The sequence below is a fragment of the Garra rufa genome, chromosome 13, assembly GCF_049309525.1.
Source record: "Garra rufa chromosome 13, GarRuf1.0, whole genome shotgun sequence".
In the NCBI taxonomy this organism is placed as follows: domain Eukaryota; kingdom Metazoa; phylum Chordata; class Actinopteri; order Cypriniformes; family Cyprinidae; genus Garra; species Garra rufa.
The window spans coordinates 4494616-4519713 of record NC_133373.1 but is presented as its reverse complement, the minus strand read 5'-3'; the positions used below and the strand labels follow the sequence as shown (position 1 = coordinate 4519713).

The 25098-nt window shown below is 34.0% G+C and overlaps 1 protein-coding gene across 1 annotated transcript; it reads right to left on the bottom strand.

Moving 5' to 3' along the window:
* Window positions 1–3029: 3029 nt before the first annotated feature.
* LOC141283267 (ubiquitin carboxyl-terminal hydrolase 46) lies at window positions 3030–23742 on the bottom strand. Its single transcript, XM_073816555.1, has 9 exons — window positions 23701–23742; window positions 16643–16723; window positions 13816–14029; window positions 9618–9859; window positions 7708–7784; window positions 6307–6390; window positions 6022–6219; window positions 4328–4406; window positions 3030–3772 (listed from the first exon to the last, which is right to left on the bottom strand). Exons 1-9 carry the CDS (start codon window positions 23734–23736, stop codon window positions 3671–3673), a joined length of 1113 nt encoding a protein of 370 aa, XP_073672656.1. The 5' UTR covers window positions 23737–23742; the 3' UTR covers window positions 3030–3670.
* Window positions 23743–25098: the final 1356 nt, after the last annotated feature.

Below are 25098 nucleotides of genomic sequence, written 5' to 3'. Positions count from 1 at the left end.
AGTTTGTATCACGCAATTCAGATTTTTTTCTCGCAATTGCGAGTTTGTATCACGCAATTCAGATTTTTTTCTCGCAATTGTGAGTTTGTATCACGCAATTCAGATTTTTTTCTCGCAATTGCGAGTTTGTATCACGCAATTCAGATTTTTTTCTCGCAATTGTGAGTTTGTATCACGCAATTCAGATTTTTTTCTCGCAATTGTGAGTTTGTATCACGCAATTCAGATTTTTTTCTCGCAATTGCGAGTTTGTATCACGCAATTCAGATTTTTTTCTCGCAATTGTGAGTTTGTATCACGCAATTCAGATTTTTTTCTCGCAATTGCGAGTTTGTATCACGCAATTCAGATTTTTTTCTCGCAATTGTGAGTTTGTATCACGCAATTCAGATTTTTTTCTCACAATTGTGAGTTTGTATCACGCAATTCAGATTTTTTTCTCGCAATTGTGAGTTTGTATCACGCAATTCAGATTTTTTTCTCGCAATTGCGAGTTTGTATCACGCAATTCAGATTTTTTTCTCGCAATTGTGAGTTTGTATCACGCAATTCAGATTTTTTTCTCACAATTGTGAGTTTGTATCACGCAATTCAGATTTTTTTCTCGCAATTGCGAGTTTGTATCATGCAATTCAGATTTTTTTTCTTGCAATTGTGGGTTTGTATCACGCAATTCAGATTTTTTTTCTCACAATTGCGAGTTTGTATCACGCAATTCAGATTTTTTTTCTTGCAATTGTGAGTTTGTATCACGCAATTCAGATTTTTTTTCTTGCAATTGTGGGTTTGTATCACGCAATTCAGATTTTTTTTCTCACAATTGCGAGTTTGTATCATGCAATTCTGACTTTCTCGCAATTGCGAGTTTGTATCACGCAATTCTGTCTTTTTTCGTATAATTGTAAGATATAAATGAACAATTGCGAGTTATAAAGTCAAAATTGCAGGATATAAACTCACAATTCTAACTTTTTTTCTCATAATTGCGAGTTTGTATCTTGCAATTCTCTTTCTTTCTCAGAATTGTGAGATATAAACTTGCAATTGAGAGTTATAAAGTCCAGTTCTGAGGAAAAAAAAGACTGATGTTCACAGAATTGCATGTTTATATCTCACAATTCTGACTATAACTTGCAATTGGGAGTTTATATCATGCAATTGCGACTATTTCTTAGAATTGCGAGTTTATATCATGCAATTCTGATTTTATAACTTGCAATTGCAAGTTTATATTTGTGCAAGTTTGACTTTATTTCTCGGAATTGCAAGTTTATATCTCACAATTCTTACTTTATAACTTGCAATTGTGAGTTTATATCTCACAATTCTGAAAAAAAGTCAGAGTTTCGAGTTTGTATCATGCAATTCTAAAAAAATAAAGTCAGAATTGTGCGATACGTCGTAATAACTTCTTTTTTTTTAGCGGAGAAAACGGGCTTCCATACACATCTTTGTGCAACACTTTCATGCCTAAAAGTAAAGGTTTACCCTAAAATGAAAATATGCTCACCATTGTGCCATCCAAGGTGCAGAGGAATTTAAGTTCGTTTCATCATCAGATTTGGAGAAATGTAGCATTACATCACTTGCTCACCAACGGATACTCTGCAGTGAATGGGTGCCGTCAGAATGAGAGTCTAAACAGCCGCTAAAAAACAATAATGCACAAGTAATCAAAATCCAAAAGTAATGTCTTATGAAGGTGAAAAGCTGCATGTCTGTAATAAATTCATTAGAATGATGTTTTAAACTCAAACCATTGCTTTTAGATTAAATACAAGTCCTTATTTTATAACAATGCTTCCATCCCCTGCTATCCTCTGACATCAAAATTCATCGACATATTTGTTCATATTTGTTTTGAATGCTTGATCAGTTTATATTTCTCTCCTGATTCAGACGAGACAAACTTTATCACTGGAGAAAGCAGTATTACAGACATTTTAGCTGGAAGCAATGGTTTGAAAAACATCTTGATGAATTGGTTTTTACTAACTTGCATCTCTTCACAAGTCATTAACAGTCATGTGGATTACTTGTGATGTTTTTATCATCTCTTTTAACTCTCACTCTACCAGCACTTATTCACTGCAAAGGATCCATTAGTAAGAAAGTGATGTAATTTTTAAAAATCTCCAAATCTGTTTTGATGAAGAAACAATCTTACACTAAAAATAAAGGTGCTTCACAATGCCATAGAATAACCCTTTTTTCTCTCTGAATGGTTCCATAAAGAATCTTTAACATCTGATGAACCTTTCTGTTTCACAAAAGGTTCTTTTGTGTTCTGCAGATTATAAAAAGCTAAGAAAGAGATGGTTCTTTAAAGAGCTTTTGACTGAATGGCTCTTTGTGGAACCAAAAATGGTTCTTCTATGGCATCGCTGTGAAGAACCTTTTAAGCACCTTTATTTTTAAGAGTGTAGATGGCCTGAGTAAATGTTCATTTTTGGGTGAACTATTCCTTTAACACCTGAAAGTAATGATAACATCAAATGCCACATCATGTTTAAAAAAAATGACCAGGGACCAAGTTACGACATCTATTCAAGAGTAAAAAGATGGATTCAACTCAACTGGAGGAACTAAAGCAGGAACTAAAGGTGAGGGTGACGCTGACTGCTTTGTGGGATGAAGTCAGGACCGTCAGATTTGGGTGACCTTAACAACAAGCGCTGACTACAAGGTTGTCTATGTAAGGCCATTACCTATAATAAAAGTTAGGTAACAACAAAATGTTATACAAGAATGCAAGGGAGACTAAAGCAGCATTTCAGCCTTGCAATTCTGCCCTTTTTTCTTTGTTACTGGAGGAGAGTAAAGAATTCAATAGGAGAAGTTTTAAAAAACTCTCCAGGTAACAAGACTGCAGCTATTTCTGGATGAAAAGCAATGACTAAAGACACACACACACACACACACACACACACACATGTAACAGACCGCTCAGAATCCTAATCCTAATCATTCCAACACATGCCAAAATCCAAAACAAATTGTCACACAGTGCAAACAGCCCCTCCGATGACCAGGACTGAACTAGGATGTGCAGATTCATCAGCTATTGGTTAAAAGTTGTACGAAGGAGGACTGATGAGTGGGCATCACAGTATGGAACATCTAAAGTGACCTTAAGCCAGAGATGGAGAGAGAAACCCTCCTCCTGGTTTCAGATACCCAGGATGAGAGGCACTTTCCTGGACACTGAACGAACAGAAGCAGTGACTCTTGCTAGAGTACCAGGACTCGTTGCTCCTTTTGTAGCTTTTTGATTCCTTCAAGTTTTCACAAGTATTGTAGTTGAATATGTTGTGATTTTTGTTGTTGTGTTGCTTTTGTGTTCTACTTATTGTCGTTTTTGTTTATAAAGTGCCTTCCAGATGCAGGTGACTGACTTGAGGGTCAGATTTGAAGATGTGTTTTTTGTTTTGTCTTTGTTCCCCCCCCAGAGTGCAGCGAGAATGGGACTTCTGGGAAATGTCATATTGGCAAATGGGTTTACAGAGGGCTTTTGGCACTCAGTCTCAGCTGGAGACCCTGAGTATGAGATGAGGAAAAAGGAGAGGGATGTGGAAAAGGATTCTAGCGGATGTCGTCTTCACATGTACCCTTCCTTTTGATCTCTTCTTGCGTTCCTTCTCTGCTTTTTATTTGTTCCCCCTTTGCTCCTTCATTCTCTAGACTGATAGAACAGGATGTATCCTGACTCAGAGTTCTTGGAAATGTCAGAAGTCAAACCATAGAACTCCTCTATCGCCTGTGCATCAATTTTCTGTGAGAGAAATGGAGAGGAATAGACAGAGAAAAAAAGATGAGGTGAGAAAAAGCATGCATTAGGGTTTATATACTGACATTCAAAAGTTTAGGGTTTTTATGTTTTTTTAAGTCTCTTATGTTCACTAAGGCACAATTTCTTGATCAAAAATACAGTATAAATGTCAAATAACTCTTTTCTATTTAAATATCTTAAAATGTAATTTATTCCTGTGATGCAAAGCTGAATTGTCAGCATCATTACTCCAGTCTTCAGTGTCACATGATTCAGAAATCATTCTAATATGCTGATTTGCTGCTCAAGAAACATTTCTTATTATTATCAATGATGAAAACTGTAAAGCATTTCTGTCAGGATTCTTTAATGGATATAAAGCTCAAAAGAACAGGATTTACTTGAACTAGAAATCTTTTGTAACTTCATTTCTTCACTGTCACTTTTAATCAATTTAGAACCATTCTTGCAAAAAGTAATAACTTATTTTCCAAAAAATCCGACTGACCTCATTCTTTTGAATAGATATGTATAAATATAAGTATGTAAGATTCATACCTCAACAATGTCATCATCAAACAGCAGCCAGAAGCCGTGACTCTTCACAATGGTGATGTAATGCCCTCTGTTTGGTCCACTAACACACACATTTACAAAGGAAGAGTTTTAGTTTTTGAAGGAAATCAACTTATTTTTTTAATACTTAGACAATGGATATTTTTTTTTATTCTACCATAAAATATGCAACAAGACATTAAAACCTTTTTTTCTAATTCATTTAACGGAACTCCATTTCAGCAACTGAATAAAATAAAATAAAAAGGAAATTGCGTCATTGCAATTCAGAAAATAAAGTTGCAATTCTGAGAAAAAAGTCAGAATTAAGAGATATAAACTGACTATATAACACGCAATTGCGAGTTTCTATCTTACAATTCTGAGAAAAAAGTCATAATTGCAAGATATAAAGCACACAATTCTGAGAAATAAAGTCAGAATTAAGAAATATAAACTGACTATATAACAAGCAATTGCGAGTTTCTATCTTACAATTCTGACTTTATAACATGCAATTGAGAGTTTATATCTCACAATTCTGAGAAAAAAGTCAGAATTAAGAGATATAAATTGACTATATAACACGCAATTGCGAGTTTCTATCTTACAATTCTGAGAAAAAAGTCAAAATTGCTAAATATATCTGGCAATTGCAAGAAAAGTCATAACTGGGAGATACAAAGCACAATCTCTGAAATGCAGACAGAATTGCATAATATAAATTTGCAATTGTGAGTTATAGTTATAGTATAATATAGAAATAAAGTCACAATTGTGAGAAATACATTTGAAATAAACTCACAATTCAGAATTGTTTCTTAGAATTGCACATTTATCTTGCAATTCTAAATTTATAACATGCAACTGCGAGTTTCTATCTCACAATTCTGAGAAATAAAGTCAGAATTAAGAAATATAAACTGACTATATAACAAGCAATTGCGAGTTTCTATCTTACAATTCTGAGAAAAAAGTCATAACTTGTAACCGCAAGAAAAGTCATAATTGGGAGATACAAAGCACAATCTGGGAAATGCAGTCAGAATTGTGTCATATAAACTCAATTGTGAGTTATAAAGTTATACAATTCTGAGAAATAAAGTCAATATAAACTCAGAATTCAGATTTTTTTCTTTAGAATTCTGCATTTATCTCACAATTCTGACTTTATAACATGCAATTGAGAGTTTATATCTCACAATTATATCTGAGAAAAAAGTCAGAATTGTGAGATATAAACTCGCAATTGCAAGAAATGGGTCAGAATCGCAAGGTACAATTTCGCATTAGTGAGAAAAGTGTCATTTCTGAGAAATAAAGTTGCAATTCTGGTAAAGTTTGAATTGCAAGATATATACTTACAATACTGATTTTTTTTTCTCAGAATTGCAATTAACTTTATACTCGCATCAAGTTTATATCACGCAATTCTAAAAAAAAAAAAAAGTTTATTATTCAGTGGCAGAAACAGGCTTCCATATAATTTATTCTGCTTTATTCTTAAAGAAAAACATCACCATTACAGTGTACTTTCACACTATGGCAAATATATTTACACCATAGCTTGTTGAGACTCCCAACTGCTTATATGGTTAGTATTTAAAATATATGACTTAATGTACCTACATGGCAGACTGTGTCAAGACAGTTTGTTTTTATATACTGCAGACGCACATGTTTGACAGTTCCCATACCTGCCACAGTGGACCACCACAGCGACGAGGTCGTACATGCGGTCGAGGTTGACGGCGTCTACGGAGGTGTTGAAGAGGCGGAGCTCCAGTGGAAAGACCACGCGATAGCTCAGTTTAGTGTACCGATGCAGCTGCTCCATGTACTTAAAGCGCTTCAGATGAAGAGCCAGGATCATGGGAAGCTTCTTCACACGCATACTGCAACATACACACAATCACATGACAGTGTATTAAGCAACATTGTCTTGAAGTATATCAATACACTTCCTGCACACTGATGCTTACCGTTTCTGTGCCTCTTGTTTGCTACAGCACATCTCACAGTAGTATTTATACTCACTGCACAGGGTCTCTGTATTACTGAAGTCCCTGTAAAAGCCATCAGACAAAACATCTATTAAAGAGCTTAAAAACTGAAAAAACAACTGGTTGTGTACATTTGCATGTGTTTACTGTTGCCAAAAGTATTTCAATGAACAGGTTTGACTACTTTAGTAATTTCCATCAGTATAAATCTTAATGTTTAAGCATATAATTATATTCTAGGGGATTGTGTGCTTCTAATTTTGTAGCAATCATTTGGATGGGACACTTTTCTATTCGAACAGGACCATGCTTCTGTGTATAAGGCAAGGTTCAAAAAGAAATGATTGATTCAGTCAGTGTGGAAGAACCTGATTGCTCTGAAGAAAGCAAAGTCCTAATCTCAGCTGAACACCTCTGGTGTGACTTTAAATGCAGACCTTGCGCCAAAAGCTCCAAAACCAAAAACCAATGACTTGTACATACACTATATTGCCAAAAGTGTTGGGACACCCCCTTTCAATGAACAGGTTTGACTACTTTAGTAATTTCCATCAGTATAAACATTAAAGGGGTCATCGGATGCCCTATAAAATACTTTGGTTAAAAATTCTCAATAGTAGTGTAAAAAAAAAAAAACACCCTTTTACCTTGTCAAAATCAGCTCTGCAAAATATCAGCTCATTTTATTGCATGGGACATTTAATTGCAAATGAGCTCTGCTCGCCCCGCCCCTCTCTGCTGAGGGATTACGAGCTGTAATGTTTACTTTAAACGTGTTTATCAGCGAAACTTGCCAACAAGCACATTATTAAGAAAGGAAAAGGAAAGGAAAGTCCTAATCTCGGCTGAATACCTCTGGTGTGACTTTAAATGCAGACCTTGAGCCAAAACCTCCAAAACCAATGACTTGTACATACACTTTATGGACAAAAGTATTGGGACACTCCCTTCTTTAGAACAGAAAAAGGCACTTTGAAAACTGTGGCAACAAAGATGGAAACATAATTCATGCATTACATTTTTTTTTTTATTTCTTTCTCTGTTTTGGAAGTGTCTAAAATGGGTGTACCCATATGTACAAGTCATTGGTGTTTGGTGATGAGTCTTTGGCTCAAGATCTGCATTTAGAGTCACTCCAGAGGTGTTTAGCTGGGATTAGGACTTTGCTTCATTCAGACCAGTCAAGTTCTTCCACACTGACTGAATCAATCATTTCAATCAATTGCTATAAAAACACAATTCCTTAGAATATAATTTTGTACTTAAAAGATTTGCACACATGAAAATGACTAAAGTAGTCAAACCAGTTCATTACAAGGGGGTGTCTAAATACTTTTGGCAATATAGTGTATGTTATAGTCAATGTGCATTTATGTTTACCTGAGACAGTGTGTTATTGAAGTGTTCTGCTCAACATCTACAGACAAATCCAAAAAGTCTTCATCCTTGCTACTGACCTGTAAAAACAAAGGGAGCATGTGAGTTCACAAAGCACTTATATGCTGAGAAACTGATCTCGCCACCCACAGAGACAATATTAGTTGTCAAGCATTTTTTCATTTTTCGCCCCTTTTCTACGAACAGTTTCAGTTGGTTAAGGTGAACGGGTTGCGCTTTATTGACCTGATTGTCTCCTGTTGGCTTGCACTTATTGCAGAAAGACACGAGTGCGGATGTGTTAAAACTCTGGCGTGTGGTGATGTGTTAGCACTCAACTGTAGTGTTAATGTAAAAGAAAAGTAGGTTAATCAAGAGAAAAGATTGAAAAGTGGGCCGCACAGTAGAGAGATGGTAGTTTCTTTCCATAGGCTGTAAAGTTCAAATGATTAATGTTGTGTAAGACCACACAGAAAAAAAAAAAAAATCTAACAGTCTTTTTTGTCTGTCTGACAGAAGAGTACTCCAATATTACTGAAAAATGAAATACAGCTTTGCTCATACATTTACAAATCCCTTGCAGAATTGCAAAACATATTTTTGTATATTCTGCAAAAATAATAATAATAATATTTTTTTTTTCTCCCAATTCTATATATTGGTATATATTTCAGACTTTTTTTTAAATTAAAACAGAATTACAAGATATAAAAATCAGAATTTGGACATTTTTTCTCCGCATTCCAAATTTACGACTACTTCTTCCCCCACTGAATTCCAATCTGATGTCTTACAAGTCAGATTTTTCTTCTCTAAATTCCAAGTTTACTTCTTGCCATTCAGATTTTTGTCTCTGAATTCCGAGTTTATATCTTACATTTCTGATTTTTTTTTTTCTGAATTCCAAGTTTACTTTTTGCAATTCTGATTTTTTCCTCTGAATTTCGAGTTTATATCTTACAATTTATATTACAGTTTATATCTTACAATTCAGATTTTTTTCTCAGAATTCCAAGATTACTTTTTTCCAAGTTTACTTCTTGCAATTCAGTTTTTTTTTTTCCCCTCAAAATTCCGATATTACTTCTTGCAATTCAGATATTTTTCTCTGAATTTTGAGTTTCTTACAATTTTGATTTTTTCCTCTACATTCTAATTTTGATTCTCACATTTCAGATTTTTTTTTCTCTCGGAATTCTGAATTTATATCTAATAATTCTCTTTTTTTCTCTCAGAATTCCTGAGTTTACTTCTTGCAATTCAGTTTTTTTACCCTCAGAATCCTGAGTTTATATCTTACAATTTATACAACAGTTTACTTCTTGCCATTCGGATATTTTTTCTCTGAATTCTGAGTTTACTTCTCACATTTCTGATTTTTTTCTCAAAGTTCCAAATTTATAAATACCACTTATATTAAAGTTTATATCTTACAATTCAGATTTTTTTTTGGAATTCTGAATTCCGAGTATACTTTTTACAATTCAGATTTCTCCAGAATTCTGAAACCCGAATTTACTTCTTGCAATTCAGATTTTTTTCCTTTGAATTCCAAGTTTACTTTTTGCAATTCTGATTTTTTCCCCTGAATTCTGAGCTTACTACTTGCTATTCTGATTTTTTTTTCCTTTGAATTCTGAATTTACTTCTTGCAATTCAGATTTCTTTTTTTACCTCAGAATTCCGGGTTTTCTTCTTGCAATTCTGATTCCCCCCCCCTCTGAATTCTCTCAGTATTAAATAAAAACAAAACAATTCAACAAATAAAACAATAAAATCCAAACCAATTAATAATGAGATAAATATTTTGTTCATTATCTTGCAGATTCTGCCAGGGTTGTAAACTGAAGTGCAGAACTGCCAACATTAGCATTTGTGTATAAAGCAAACACTAAACATAGCAACACTCATACCGTCTCACAGTTGAGACAGCGCGTCTCATTGGTCAGCGTGCCTTGGAAGATATCGTGAACCCAGGTGGGCTCAGCCTTGTTCTGTTCTGGCTCTGTGTCCGTGGCGATGGCAGTGCCGTTTTTCTTTAATAGTCCATTCTGTTTCTCCTGTTTCTTCTCCTCCTGCAGGATGTCAGCCACCGTGTTCAACAGGTAGTTCAGGAACTCATGGGCATCTTGCTGCATGTAGTTATCAAACAGGTCTACAGGAAGAGCCAGAGAGCAAAAAAATTAGCTGGCAATTCCATAAATGACAATAAAATGGCATTCAGATCTGCCTCAATCCAATCAATATCTGATAACAGAATCAAGTCCTTGCCTTAGTTTTTTCTTTTTCTTTCAGATAATCTGTTTCACTGTACATCACAATTTGGAAGAGGCGTACAAAGATATATTAAACTATTATCTTCAAAAGTGTTTGACAAGATTAAGTTTCAATAGCATGTTTCAAATCATCTGACATGGTTTCGTAATCTTTGCTTTTATAGCACAAATCATGTTAAAAACCAGGCTGTTTCAGTTAATGTTCCAATTAATTATATTAAAAAGGTCATTAACTCTTGTCTAGCATGTGCAATCATAAAGCTAACTTTGTGTGTGTAAGTGTGTGTGTGCATAGCTGCTGAAGTGATGTCTCTCTGAAAGAGGTCTACTCTGTATTGTTAATTCATAGCGAGGGCATTTTCTGGAATGAGACTGAAGAACAAATCCTCTTTTATACTACATATTATCCCTCCCTTCTGCCTCAAAACACACACACCTGATCTGTTACACCTGCTTCTTCTTCAGCATTTCACACAGAGGCTTACTGTTAGCAAGGACAGGTTTGATTTTTCACAGTCTCCTGTCTGAACACAAGCTAAATTCCAAGTTTACTTCTTGCTATTCTGATTTTTTTTTTCTCGGAATTCCGAGTTTATATCTTACAACTCAGAATTTTTTTCCCACTAAATTCCGACTTCTTGCAATCCAGATTTTCTCCCCTCTGAATTATGAGCTTACTTCTTGCAATTCAGATTTTTTCCTCATTTGATTTCCAAGTTTACAACTTGCACTTCAGATGTTTTTTTCCTCGGAATTACGAGATTACTTGCAATTCAATTCCCCCCCTCTCTGAATTCTGAGTTTACTTTTTTTCTTGGAATTCCAATTTAACTTCTTGCAATTCAGTTTTTTTTTCTCAGAATTCCGAGTTAATATCTTACAATTTATATTAGTTTACTTCTTGCTAATCAGATTTCACTGAATTCCGAGTTTATATTTTACACTTCAGATTTTTTCCCTCTGAATTCCGAGTTTACTTTTTGCAATTCAGATTTTTTTCCTTGGAATTCCGAGTTTACTTCTTACACTTCAGATTTTTTCCCTCTGAATTCCGAGTTTACTTCTTGCTAATCAGATTTCACTGAATTCCGAGTTTATATTTTACACTTCAGATTTTTTCCCTCTGAATTCCGAGTTTACTTTTTGCAATTCAGATTTTTTTCCTTGGAATTCCGAGTTTACTTCTTACACTTCAGATTTTTTCCCTCTGAATTCCGAGTTTACTTTTTGCAATTCAGATTTTTTTCCTTGGAATTCCGAGTTTACTTCTTACACTTCAGATTTTTTCCTCTGAATTCCGAGTTTACTTCTTACTAATCAGATTTCACTGAATTCCGAGTTTATATTTTACACTTCAGATTTTTTCCCTCTGAATTCCGAGTTTACTTTTTGCAATTCAGATTTTTTCCCTCTGAATTCCGAGTTTACTTCTTGCTAATCAGATTTCACTGAATTCCGAGTTTATATTTTACACTTCAGATTTTTCCCTCTGAATTCCGAGTTTACTTTTTGCAATTCAGATTTTTTTTCCTTGGAATTCCGAGTTTACTTCTTACACTTCAGATTTTTTTCCCTCTGAATTCCGAGTTTACTTCTTACTAATCAGATTTCACTGAATTCCGAGTTTATATTTTACACTTCAGATTTTTTCCCTCTGAATTCCGAGTTTACTTTTTGCAATTCAGATTTTTTCCTCTGAATTCCGAGTTTACTTCTTACTAATCAGATTTCACTGAATTCCGAGTTTATATTTTACACTTCAGATTTTTTCCCTCTGAATTCCGAGTTTACTTTTTGCAATTCAGATTTTTTTCCTTGGAATTCCAAGTTTACTTCTTACACTTCAGATTTTTTCCCTCTGAATTCCGAGTTTACTTCTTGCTAATCAGATTTCACTGAATTCCGAGTTTATATTTTACACTTCAGATTTTTTTCCTTGGAATTCCGAGTTTACTTCTTACACATCAGATTTTTTCCCTCTGAATTCCGAGTTTACTTCTTGCTAATCAGATTTCACTGAATTCCGAGTTTATATTTTACACTTCAGATTTTTTCCCTCTGAATTCCAAGTTTACTTTTTGCAATTCAGATTTTTTTCCTTGGAATTCCGAGTTTACTTCTTACACTTCAGATTTTTTCCCTCTGAATTCCGAGTTTACTTCTTGCTAATCAGATTTCACCGAATTCCGAGTTTATATTTTACACTTCAGATTTTTCCCTCGGAATTCCGACTTTACTTCTTACAGGTTTAGACAGGTTTGATTTTTTACAGTCTCCTGTCTGAACCCTAGCTACTGCTCTAGTAGTTGCCTACAAACTTATGTTAACATCTTTATCATCAATCTTTGCATATATTGGATACACAAGCAGATTTTAAATAAACATGTTTTTCTGTATATATTTAACAAATTGTCAACCAAATATATCTAAAAACATTTTGGCAGTATTGTGTGATTCTGGCATGACAAAATAACAGTAAACAGATGGCTTAGTCAGAGCAGACATTGTACTGAACATTATCTGAAGGATAAATGGGAAAGAAATACAGTCTGTTCAATGTGTTACTTTTGTGAATGTGTCACTCATTCAGTGACATTGAAAACATGTTGTTCCACACATTTCTGAGCAATTCGTTACCATTCATGAAGGCTCCACAATAATTTGAATTCTGTCAATTTGTTTATAGGCACTCAGTTGCTGATTTAAATTTTAAGACAATTATTTGAGCCGTAAAGGCATTGTGATTAATAATTATGGTGCTTCAGAAAAATGATGTCTTGATAATGATGATTGGCTGATGGCATCACAGGAACTAATGCAAATTTGAAAAAAATTACATTATAATTTTTTTATGAATTCATTTGATTAGCACAGTTCTAATGATTTATCATTAATAATGATAAAACATTTATAAAAATTGATTAGACATGGATTAATACAATTTTATTAAAATAGAATACAGAAAAAATACAATGAAAATAGGAATTTAGAAAAAAAACTTTTACTGTGACATCTATTCAATGCTATTAAAGTTTTGGGGGAAAGAATCTCTTATGCTCATCAGTTTATTGAATTTATTTAATCTTTTCTTTCTTTTCCTTTTTTAAAAATAAAGTAAGATATTCTAACATTTTATTACAATTTAAATATACTGTTTTTTTATTTGAATACATTTTTAAATTTAATTTATTCCTGCAGTCTTCAATGTGACAAGATTCCCATTTCTTTTCAGGATTCTTTGATGATTTCTCATCATTGATTATTATTTTTTTTTTTTTGTAAAAATGTAAAAGGATTTGCTTTTACTTTTGACCAATTTAACATATTCTTATTGAATGAAAATGTAATAAAAAAACTAAAGGTTAGGAAAATATTTGGCCAAGATAAAAATCTGGAATCTGAAGATGCAAAATAAATAAAAAATAAATAAAAAAATCACAGAAGAAAGAAAATCACATTTAAAGTTGTCCAAATGAAAGTCTTAGCAATGCATATTACTAATCAAAAATGCTAAAAAATATTTACAGTAGGAAATTTACAAAATATCTTTACCTAATATCCTAACGATTTTTGGCATAAAAGAAAAATCCATAATTTTGACCTGTACAATGTATTTTTAGCTATTGCTACAAATACACCTGTGCTACTTAAGACTCATTTTGTGGTCCAGGGTCACATATTTATATATAACATTAGATATTGCAAAATGATCTATTTGATCCAAACACACAGCTACTTTTAAATGGACGTCAATGGAGAAAGATTTTTTTTTGGCCTCAATAACTTGTGAGTGTTTAACTAGGCCATGTTAACCAGCCAAACCTCAAACCCTCACCGTTCTCCTTCCGCAGACGTGAGATGAACTTCTTGGGAGGTATCACGCCCACCTTCTTCTTCTGCGTGGCGATGCTGTGGAAGAGGTCGGCCAGACAGGTGAGAAGGTTCTCCTTCTTCTTCTGCTGGACTTTATACGCCAACACATTCTCCCTGAACGGCCGGCAGAAATACAGAGCCTGCAACACTGAGTTACAGTAGCATGTGTTCCCAAACTAGAGAAAAAGACAGAGACAGGAATTCATTCAGGCTGAGCTAATCAATCCCTGAGCGGGAAACAAACAAAGGACACTTGGGATGCAATTAAATCTGATCTATGAAACCGAGAGATAAAATCTGGAACGGTGCATGCTGGAAACGTGCCAGGGAAGAAACACACACGGGTCAAACGCAAAGATCCCGACCAAATGTGGATCTGCATGTGGAGACATTTACAATCAAGAAAGACGAAGAAAAACTCCCTGCTCACCACTAAAAGCAAATGAAAGGGCTGAATAAAATTCATGGTGGAAGCTAAAGCTCTTTATAAACATGACCTGCACAGGCTGAAAGAGCAGCACTTGCTGTTACTGTGACAACAAAGCATTGTTTCCCTTCCAAAAACCCTTCCTGTTCGTTCACACTGACAATGGAGTTGTTTTAGGGGCTTTTTGGCATTTTAATTGACAGCGAAAGCAGAGGGATGACAGAAAATTACCGAATAAGAGGAGGGCACAAGAACAGGGTTGAGATTGAGATTGAAATTGACTGAACATGAAAACAAAATAAACAAAAACACTTCTCACTTTTGATTATAGGCAAATGTGCTGAACCTTAACACTGTGTGGTCTTATTACAAGTATTTTCAGGTTAACATCATATTTTGCAGTGTTACATTTTTCTTGGTAACAGTGTGTTTAGAATTAAAATAGTTTAACTGTTAAAGTGGACATCGGATGCACAATTCACTTTTAGATGGTGTTTGCATACAAATGTTGCCTAGTATGCCAACAATCAGTGTTGCCAAATCCACAGAATTTGGCTTCTTTAAAACTGTTGCCGTGGGTTGTTTTTCACGTCTGTGGGTTAAAGCGACCCCAATAATGTTATATTTAGAAATTGAGATTTATATATTATCTGAAAGCTGAATAAATAGGCTTTCCATTGATGGACAATATCTGGCCGAGATACAACTATTTGTAAATCTGGAATCTGAGGATGCAAAATCTAAATATTAAGAAAATTGCTTTTAAAGTGGTCCAAATTAAAGGATAACTATTGCCAAAATGCAACCTGGGCTGTTTGTTTTACTGTAAACGAGACAAACTTATATCTAAAAGCATAATTACGACAAATGAGCCGTTTTTGAGATTGACCGTGATTTTGTTTTGTGGTCAATGGCCGGTGAATGGGAGTACTAGGGGCATAAATTTGAGCGCATCAAAATCGATATTTTTACAACACTAAGAAGGCTCGACACACCATGAAACTTTGCTCGAAGTATCGCCTGGGTCTCTACACATGAACTCGAGCATTGAGAGCATTGTTTGTGTACACAGAGTTTACCAAAATGAAAATCTCGCCTTTGTTTACAATGTTACATATTTAACCCTGATGCTTAAATTTAAGGATGCAGATATAAACTTGTCTGCAGGAATTCCACAGTTTTCTGTGCGTCATTCTAATATGTGACCCTGGACCACAAAACCAGTCATAAGGTAAAATTTTACAAAACTGAGATGTATACATCATATGAAAGCTCAATAAATAAGCTTTCTATTGATGTATGTTTTTTTAGGATAGGACAATATTTGGCTGAGATACAACTATTTGAAAATCTGGAATCTGAGGGTGCAAAAAAATCAAAATACTGAGAAAATCACCTTTAAAGTTGTCCAAATTAAGCTCTTAACAATGCATATTACATTTTGATATATTTGCGATAGGAATTTTACAAAAAATCTTGATTGAACATGATCTTTACTTAATTCCCTAATGATTTTTGGCATAAAAGAAAAAAATATAATTTTGACCCATACCATGTATTTTTGGCTATTGCTACAAATATACCCCAGCGACTTGAGACTGGTTTTGTGGTCCAGGGTCACATATATAGTCAGACACATAATGTTGGTGGTATCACACTAATCAAGTCTCTCAAGTTAATTGCTTTGTTTTATCATCACATCATGATGCCAGTAAATTCTAAATTAAAATTAAAGCAATTCTCATTAGACCAGACTAAAAAATACTCAGATGAATCTTAATAAAGAAAAATAAACAACAATAACTCTGACCTAATTTATGTGGACTTTTTCCTAATCTAAATAAGTGACAGTAAGAAAAACAACAACTGTGACCTGATTTCATTGGATCTCCTGACGATTCTATGAATTACTGAATTAACTGTACTGCCAAAACAAAAGAGGCAGCTTGACCTGAAAGATTCAGCTTTAAGACTGAACAGTAACACGTTCATTAACGGCAGCACGAATAAATTCAAGCTGACATGTTCCGCAGTGAAAATCAAGTGCTAATATATTTTGCAGAAGAGTACAAATAAACCACTCACGTCTCTTGAAAATAAATAACAAATAAAATGATTAGCCAAGGTTGTGAACTGCGCTTTTTCACTGGCGGTTTTGTTTCGACGCTGTGGCGTTCCTTAAATTGATGTTGTTAGGCATGATAACATGAACAAAAATGAGAAAACCAAGCTACTCAATGTTTCACTCAACAAATATGCAAACTGTTACCATGTGCATGTGCAATATTTTTTTGCTCCCACTGGCTCACATGGAAAGCCATGTGTCTGTTTAAGGGTTAGTCTGGCACTCTGTAATACTTACATTGACCAAACCAAAGTAGTGTTCATTAATAGGGAACTGCTCTGGACCAATGTCTTTCTCCAGAGCAGAGGCATTGGTGCCCTGAAACGACAGAAAGAGAGAGGAAAAGTAAGACTCTGCAATTACACTTTAGCTTTACACTGAATATTCATTCTCATACATCACATTTTAAAACTCACAGCTATAATTTAAAGGCATTTATTTCTGAAGTTTTCTTTCTCTAAAACTCAATGATGTGACATTAAGCCACCAAAATGGAAATATGCCGGAAAAAAAAACAAACGATGTACTTTCAGCTGGAGAATGACTCATCTCGTATATGATAATGCAAATCAAACCTACGCTTATTTGCTTTTTAACATTCAGTTAGGTATATGCTTTTTAGAAATCTAAGATCCAAGATCAAGTGTTGCAACGTTACAATTTATCAGCAACTGAGTGACGTGAAATTGAAGTTGTAATACACACGCTACACAAAGCCTTAATAATGGATAGAACAACTAAGCAGGAAGTGATGCTGGATAAGAATCCCTGAGAGAATGTAACTGAATCTGAGTTTCACTTTGGCCTCCGAACGGACGTTTTCTCTTCTTGTAACACTGCAGTGACACATACACTCTTAAAAATAAAGGTGCTTTAAAAGGTTCCTCAAGTGATGCCATAGAAGAACCATTTTTGATTCCATAAAGATCCATTCAGTTAAAGGTTCTTTAAAGAACCATCTCTTTCTTACCTTTTTAGAATCTGAAGAACCTTCTTTTGCAATGAAAAACCTTTTGTGAAGAAGAAAGGTTCTTCAGATGTTTAAGGTTTTTTATGGAACCATTTAGACATAAAAGGTTCTTCTATGGCATTGTGAAGAACCTTTATTTTTTAAGAGTGCACAAGAGATAAATTCACTGTTCATATACCAGCCACAGCTGTATTACAAGTTTTCACTCTTTATTCTTTGAACTTTTACCTAGAACAAGGCCAGAAATGTCACTGAATGTAACAAAGTAGTAAGTGATTTTATGGATGTAACTAGTTACATGTAACAGAATTCCGTAATTTATTTACAAAATAAACGTAACTGTAATCTGTTACAGTTACTGAGGAAAAATTAAATTAAATTAGTTACTTATGCATATGTAAAAAAGAGAGTTACATCTGAATATTTTCTCTTCTTGTAACACTAAAACCAGTGACAGACTACACTCTTAAAAATAAAGGTACTTTAAAATGTTCCTCAAGCGACGCCATAGAAGAACCATTTTTGATTCCATAAAGATCCATTCAGTTAAAGGTTCTTTAAAGAACCATCTCTTTCTTACCTTTTTAGAATCTGAAGAACCTTCTTTTGCAATGAAAAACCTTTTGTGAAAAAGAAAGGTTCTTCAGATGTTTAAGGTTTTTTATGGAACCATTTAGACAAAAGGTTCTTCTATGGCATTGTGAAGAACCTTTATTTTTTAGAGTGTACAAGAGATAAATTCACTATTCATAAGGTACCAGCCACATCTATGTATTACAAGTTTTCACTCTTTATTCTTTGAACCTAGAACAGGGCCAGAAATGTCACTGAATGTAACATATTCACATAATAATACACAATTTATTTACAAAAAAAGTAACTGTGATCTGTTACATTTACTGAGAAAATTGAGCAATTACTTTTGCATATGTACAAAAGGTGGTTACATCTGAAAATGTTCAATTACACACATGCAGTTTAGAATTGATCTCTTACCAATATTGCATTGACAGCTCTTGAATATGAGACACCAATGATTTCAGGAGTTTAGGATAGGATAACTTCCTATTTAGGTTTGTATATATAATCTATTTACGTTTAACTTTTTTTCCAAGGCATTGTTAGATGCCAGTGTTTCTTGTCACATAGCTATGCAAAAGCTTTATTTCAAAAACAGCATCATAACTATTAAACTTTTATGTTTTTATGATTTTAAACCAGTATTTCACCTCAAAACAGTCTGATTTTGTGGTGGTTGTGCTTTAAAATAAATTATTATAATCTTAATTCAAGTGATGAAGGATGAAAGTCTGAGAGTAATCAGTGTTAAGTACTAGTGTAAGGTTAACCTTAACTGATTTAAATGTTTGAAAATTAACAGTTTAGGAATTTTTTTTTTTTTAAGTAATCAAAAAGTAATCAGTTACTTTACTAAAGTAATTGAAATACCTATTACATTTTAAATATGGTAACTTGTAATCTGCAACCAATTACATTTCCAAGGTAACCTTCCCAACACTGTATATAGTTATTATTTATATGTAAATATCTTATCATATTTTAGCATGCTTTGGCATCAGACATTAGCCATTTCGTGGATCAGTTTCAATAAATAGGAAGGATTTTAAAGTTCTGACATTAACAGTAGCCCAACTTTAATGCTTATTTAATACTAAATGATTAGGGAAAATGTTATTCCATTTAATATAACATCTTAAAAAAACAAAACCAAAAAAAAAAAAAAAACACAAAAACGCTCCTATAATTGTTTAATAATGCCTTGTTCATTAATTACTTAAATTTCAATTTTGATGTTTTATTTTATTGCTCAACATAATTCATATTAACAATGAAGTTTAATTGAAATAGTGTAATTTTACATAGCTATACAAATTTTTAATAACATAATAATCATAAAAACTTTAATTCCCCTTAAAAATCTTAAAAAGGTGGCTATTTCAGGGGACAAATATTGCACTACAGTTCGAAAGTTTAAGAAATTAATATTTTTTATTTAGCAGGGATGCATTAAATTGATCAATTGACAATAAAGACATGTATACTGTTACAAAAGATTTCTATTTAAAAGAAAAACGCAGCATTTTTGAACTTTTTATCAATCAAGCAATAAAGTATCACAGTTTCCATACAAATATAAAGAGAAACTGTTTTCAGCACTGATGATAATAATACCTTAATAACTTGATTTAGTAACGCTGCTGGAAATTCAGCTTACACAGGAATAAACGACATTTAAAATATATTAAAATAGAACACAGTTATTTAGTTTCTACTATATTTTGAATCAAATATATGCAGCTGTGGTCAGCATAAAAGACTTATTTCAGAAACCTAAAAAAACTTACTGACCCCAAACGGTGTATATGATCGCTCTTTTGTATCCCAACATATCTTTATAACCTGAGTATATCTAGATGACTATGAATAAGCAGATCAGGTAATGACTAAACACCACAATCAGATCCAGAGATCAAAGTCATACACCAATGAAGTCAAGACCATGATTGACAGTTGAAAGATGGGAAATAGCCGCTCTCTGTTTCTGTGCATTGTCTAGTTTTGTGTTATTAACCCAAACAAGACAGCAACCTTTTATCTGTAGGAAATATGAATCCACGAAGACCCTCAATTCCAGCACTAATAGATCTCCATTGCCTACTGAAATATAAATACGGCATTGTGCAGGACAGACTTAAGATCTTGAATATTTTTAGGCCATAATAATTAACAACAAGCAAGTAATGGGCTGCATTTGCTCATGAGGGCTATCGAATCCGCTGAGCTCAAAGGCTTTGAAAAATGAAGTGGCATTATGTTGGCTAAACAATGTAAAGATACTTCAGCCAACATTTGACTATAAATAGGGGGCATTTTCTAGTTGTCAGCTATGTTTCTGCTTAGAAACCGTCCATAAAGCACATAAATGAGCACGTACGCAAACACAAAAACACATAATAAGGCAAGACAGAAGCACATGTGATGGATGCCATGTTCTCAAATTAAAGTACAGTTAATTGAGCCATGTTTTTAAACTAAAGGGACAGGTTTGCAGTTGTGCGCACGAAACACACTATTGAAGGCCATTTAGGCGGGACTGAACATGGAAGACGTAAAAGAGAACATTTCATTAGCTTGCCTTGTATCCGTGGTCAATGAGCCACTAAGATGTGGCCCCAAAAAACAAGCCAATGAACAAATGAACCCTGTCCGGTCATTGGTTACATAACTAGCACTAAACAGCAGTCAGACGTTAAGTCTGTGCCCCTTCATGCTGGCAATAATTCACTGTTTTGTGTTCCTAACCACATCTAGCTCAGACTGACACAATACCTGCAGTTATCTAAGAATGAGCAATTGACGGTGGGTCGAGGCTGGTTTCTGGCACTAAAATATTCAGGCAATGTCAGAAATCCCACAGAAACTACAGCATTACATACAGTAAAACAATGGGCTCTGCTCCCACTAGCCATCTTAAAACTTTTAAAACAGCTAAAGAAAAGGACTGCAAAGTAATGTAATTACAGTAATGGTGATATTACAAGTCTCCTTAGTTTTTTGTGGTGAACTTGGACTGAATTTAGGACATTGTTCAGTCTTGACATCCACTAATGTCACGCTCATGAACAATTCGTACTTTAAACATGCATTTAATTAACCGGTTAAAGGAGTAGTTCACTTCCAGAACAAAAATGTACAGATAATGTACTCACCCCATTGTCATCCAAGATGTTCATGTCTTTCTGCAGTTTCAAAGAAATTACGTTTTTTGAGGAAAACATATTAGGAATTCTCTCCATATAATGGACTTCTATGGTGCCCCAAAGTTTCCAAAAATGCTGTTTAAATTCAGCTTCAACGGGCCTTCAAATAATGTCTTATCTAGTGAAACAATCTGTTATTTTCTAAAAATTTTTTTACAATTCATATACTTTTTAACCTCAATTGCTTGTCTTGTCTAGCTCTGCGTAAACTCTGTGTATTTTGGTTGATAACAGTTAGGGTATGTCGAAAAACTCTCATCTCATTTTCTCCTCCAACTTCAAAATCGTCCTACATCTCTGTTTTACCATTTTTGTAAAGGACGTTTGATCTTTGCATCTTCTTTGTCTTTAACTGGAACACACAGACTTCACAAAGAGCTAGACAAGACATGCATTTGAGGTTAAAAAGTATATAAATTGTCAATTTTTAAAAAAGAAAACAATTGATTGTTTCGCTAGATAAGACCCTTCTTCCTCGGCTGGGATCATTTAGATCCCATTGAAGCTGCATTTAAACTGCATTTTGGAAGTTCAAACTCAGGGGCACCATAGAAGTCCACTATATGGAGAGAAATCCTGAAATGTTTTCCTCAAAAAAAAAAAAAAAAAAAACCTATTTCTTTATGACTGAAGAAAGAAAGACACAAAAATCTTTGATGACAAGGGGGTGAGTACATTATCTGTAAATTTTTGTTCTGAAAGTGAACTAATCCTTTAAGTCTGTTGCTATGGTTAACTAAAATCATAAAAAAAAAAAAAATGCATTTTCTGTAAATGAAATTGAATACAAATGTTAGATGAAAATGATGAACAAATGATGCCTTGTTAAATAAAGTGCAAGTTGATGCACTAATATATATTTCTATAATATGAATAATATTTTATATTATAGAAAAAATATAGGGAAAAAAAACAAAAACTAATAAAAGTCACAAAACCTCAGTAATAAAAATGACAAAAGCACTTGACAAATTACTAAAAATTACTAAGGTTGCAAAGGGGTGGAAAATTTACAGTAAATTTCCGGAAACCTTCCAAAAATCCCAGGAAGATTCCCAAAAAAATCTGGAAAGTTTCCAAAATTTACTGGAAATTTCCCACACTTTTGCAACCCTAAAAATGAAGAACAGTGAAAATAAACTGAAAATAATATAAAAGTAAAACCTAATTCTAAATATGAATAAATACTACAGTAGTATATAAATAACACTCAAAATAACATGTGTAGTTCACAAAAGCAAGAATAAAAAAAGACCTGCCCAGTTTCTATGTTCAACTCAATCCCATTCCAGCAGTTTACAAAGCTGTATTAGCATACAAGACTATACTGGCTACTTTCTTGGTGTTGTTTAATCTTTTATGAAGTTTTAAAGATCCAGTCCACATTCATTTGAACTGCATGAAAAGAAGCAACCTCCTTTACAGCAATGTTCATTTTGTGGGATCTACATTATTAAACGGATAGCTCAGCCAAAAATGAACTTTGTGGATAAAAAGCATTCTCGTAGCTTGATATCACATGCATTATTTTAACAATATCCTTATTACCTTTCTGGACCTTGAATGTGTTAGTTAGGTTGCGGTCTATGCAGGGTCAGAAAGCTTTTGGATTTCATCAAAAATATCTTAATTTGTGTTTCAAAGATGAACGAAGGTCTTAAAGGTTTGAAACAACATTAGGGTGGGCAATTAATTACAGAATTTTCATTTTGGGTTAACTATCCCTTTAAGAGCAGCTCCATATTAGACAATCTTTTAACAGGTTACATTTTTAGATAAGCTTACAACAGAGCAATAAATGAGACAGAGACAGTAAATGCGACCCTGGACTACAAAAACCAGTCATAAGGGTACATTTTAAAAAAATAATATTTATATATCTGAAAGCTGAACAAATAGGTTTTCCATTGATGTATGGTTTGTTAGGATAGGAGAATATTTTGCCGAGATACAACTCTTTGAAAACCTGGAATCTGAGGGTGAAACAAATTTAAGTTCTTAGGAATGCATAGAACTAATCAAAAAATAAGTTTTGATATATTTACAATAGGAAATGTACAAAATATCTTCATTGAACATGACCTTTACTTAATTTCCTAGTCATTTTTGGCATAAAAGTAAAATCGATCATTTTGAGCATTACAGTGTATTTTTGCCTACTCAAGACTGGATTTGTGGTCCAGGGTCACAAACGTCTATGCAAAGCACACATTCACTCATTTACATCTTAAAAAGACACAAATTTACAGAGAGAACCCTTAAACACAAATTAGCCAACTTCTTTATCACTGAGACTGTTTTATGCTTTAAAAATGCAAGAGTAACAACACAAATGCTCAACATATCTGAACATAAAGAGGACATCACTTATTCTGTTATATTTTCCTTTAAAGCAGCATGTAAATATGTCTAGTTATGACAGTGGTGATCAATGCATACATCAGCTCATAAATGAGGTCATGCACCTGATTGTGAGGAAAGCCATTCAACCATCATCATTACGTAAGAGCTAGCCAGCATGCTATCCACACACTTCTACTCACCATATTACAAATGGAGGCGATGTTTCTGACAGTCATTTAGTTTATAATGTGCCCCTGGTTGCCATCTTTATGAAATAAACATGATTGTAACAGCAGTACACTGACAGGCCAAGCTGCAATCCCAACCGAGGACAGCAATCAGTGACCATTCAATCCCCACTGCTCATGCCAAGAGCAAACAAAGCGACAGATAAACGTCTACGGCTTTCATCTAGTTGTTTTCTTCATGGTCACTGCAACTAAGACTACAAATGCGGGATACATTTATTGTAAACATCTTTGCCAATTGCACGGACTGAACGAAACATTCACATCCTGGATTAGCGGTCAAACCCCGCCCACTCGGACGCGATTGGTGCGTTTGCTCTCTACGACACGAAACGCTGCTCGGTTGATTGACAGATTAAATCACCAATGAATGCCCGAAAACATGCGTTCGAATTTTCCTTGTGGCCAATAGAATTTGTTTTAGAGAGTGCGAGACCAAAAGGTTGTTCCAATGCACAGTCCACAACCGTGCATTCAAAGCCTAAATGAAGTTTAAATGAAGTCTGAGAACACTATAATGAGAAACAACACATTTTCTGTTAACCTTAAGTATTTCTGTGCATTTCATACATTTATGCATAACAATAATATATAAATAGTGTCTTAAGTGTCTTTTTTCCATTAGTCAGTAATAGTTATTTTGAGTTGTATCTCTTCCGAAACTCTCTGAGCGTTTTTAGAAGTCGTTTTTATTTTCAATGAACTGTTTGAAACAGCCGATTTGCTGAAGTTAACTGAAGGTGGTCTCTTTAAATATCCCATGATTCCTCGCACCGGTCACACCTCACACGTGCCTCTTTGCTTCTTGTACAGAGTTCGCAGATCGGTTGGAGACAGCATGAATGCACACACTATGGGTGTTGGTGAGTGTGGTTTTATTAAGGTATTTGTGCACTTGTTTAATTTCTTATATACTTGAAGCTATGCTTCATTTTACATTTATACATACAGGAAAATATGCACAAGCAGTGACGTAAAACGGCGAGTTTAGTTTACCAGAACAGTTACAGTGAACTTTATAAGTGTATAGGAAGATGGCAAAATAGTTCTTAGACCAAACTAAAAGATGTTTGGTAAAACATGCTGTATAGCTTGCTTCCAAGTCATGATTATATTCTCGAAATATTAAGTTGTGAAGAAAGGCCACGTGTGGCTCGAGAACCCACGTGATGAATGTGCGGCCTGTATGTCTGGAGATGTTGATTGCATCTTTTTATTTTTATTTTTTATAAATAGATTGTCCACCTGAACCCCCTGACTGAAGAGAAACTTGCCAGTTTCTATGATGTCTTGGATATAAAGGTAAGGAAGCGTTTATTATCTTAAGATGCTCATTAAGTAACAAATGAG

What these genes read in the sequence shown, in the direction of transcription:
- LOC141283267 (XM_073816555.1), bottom strand. Translation starts at nt 23,736, where the DNA reads ATGACTGTCAGAAACATCGCCTCCATTTGTAATATG. An exon ending in TCAATAACACACTGTCTCAG is followed by an intron (nt 6,391 to 7,707) that starts GTAAACATAAAT and finishes TGGCTTTTACAG; the next exon opens with GGACTTCAGTAATACAGAGA. An exon ending in TTGATGATGACATTGTTGAG is followed by an intron (nt 3,773 to 4,327) that starts GTATGAATCTTA and finishes TTTCTCTCACAG; the next exon opens with AAAATTGATGCACAGGCGAT.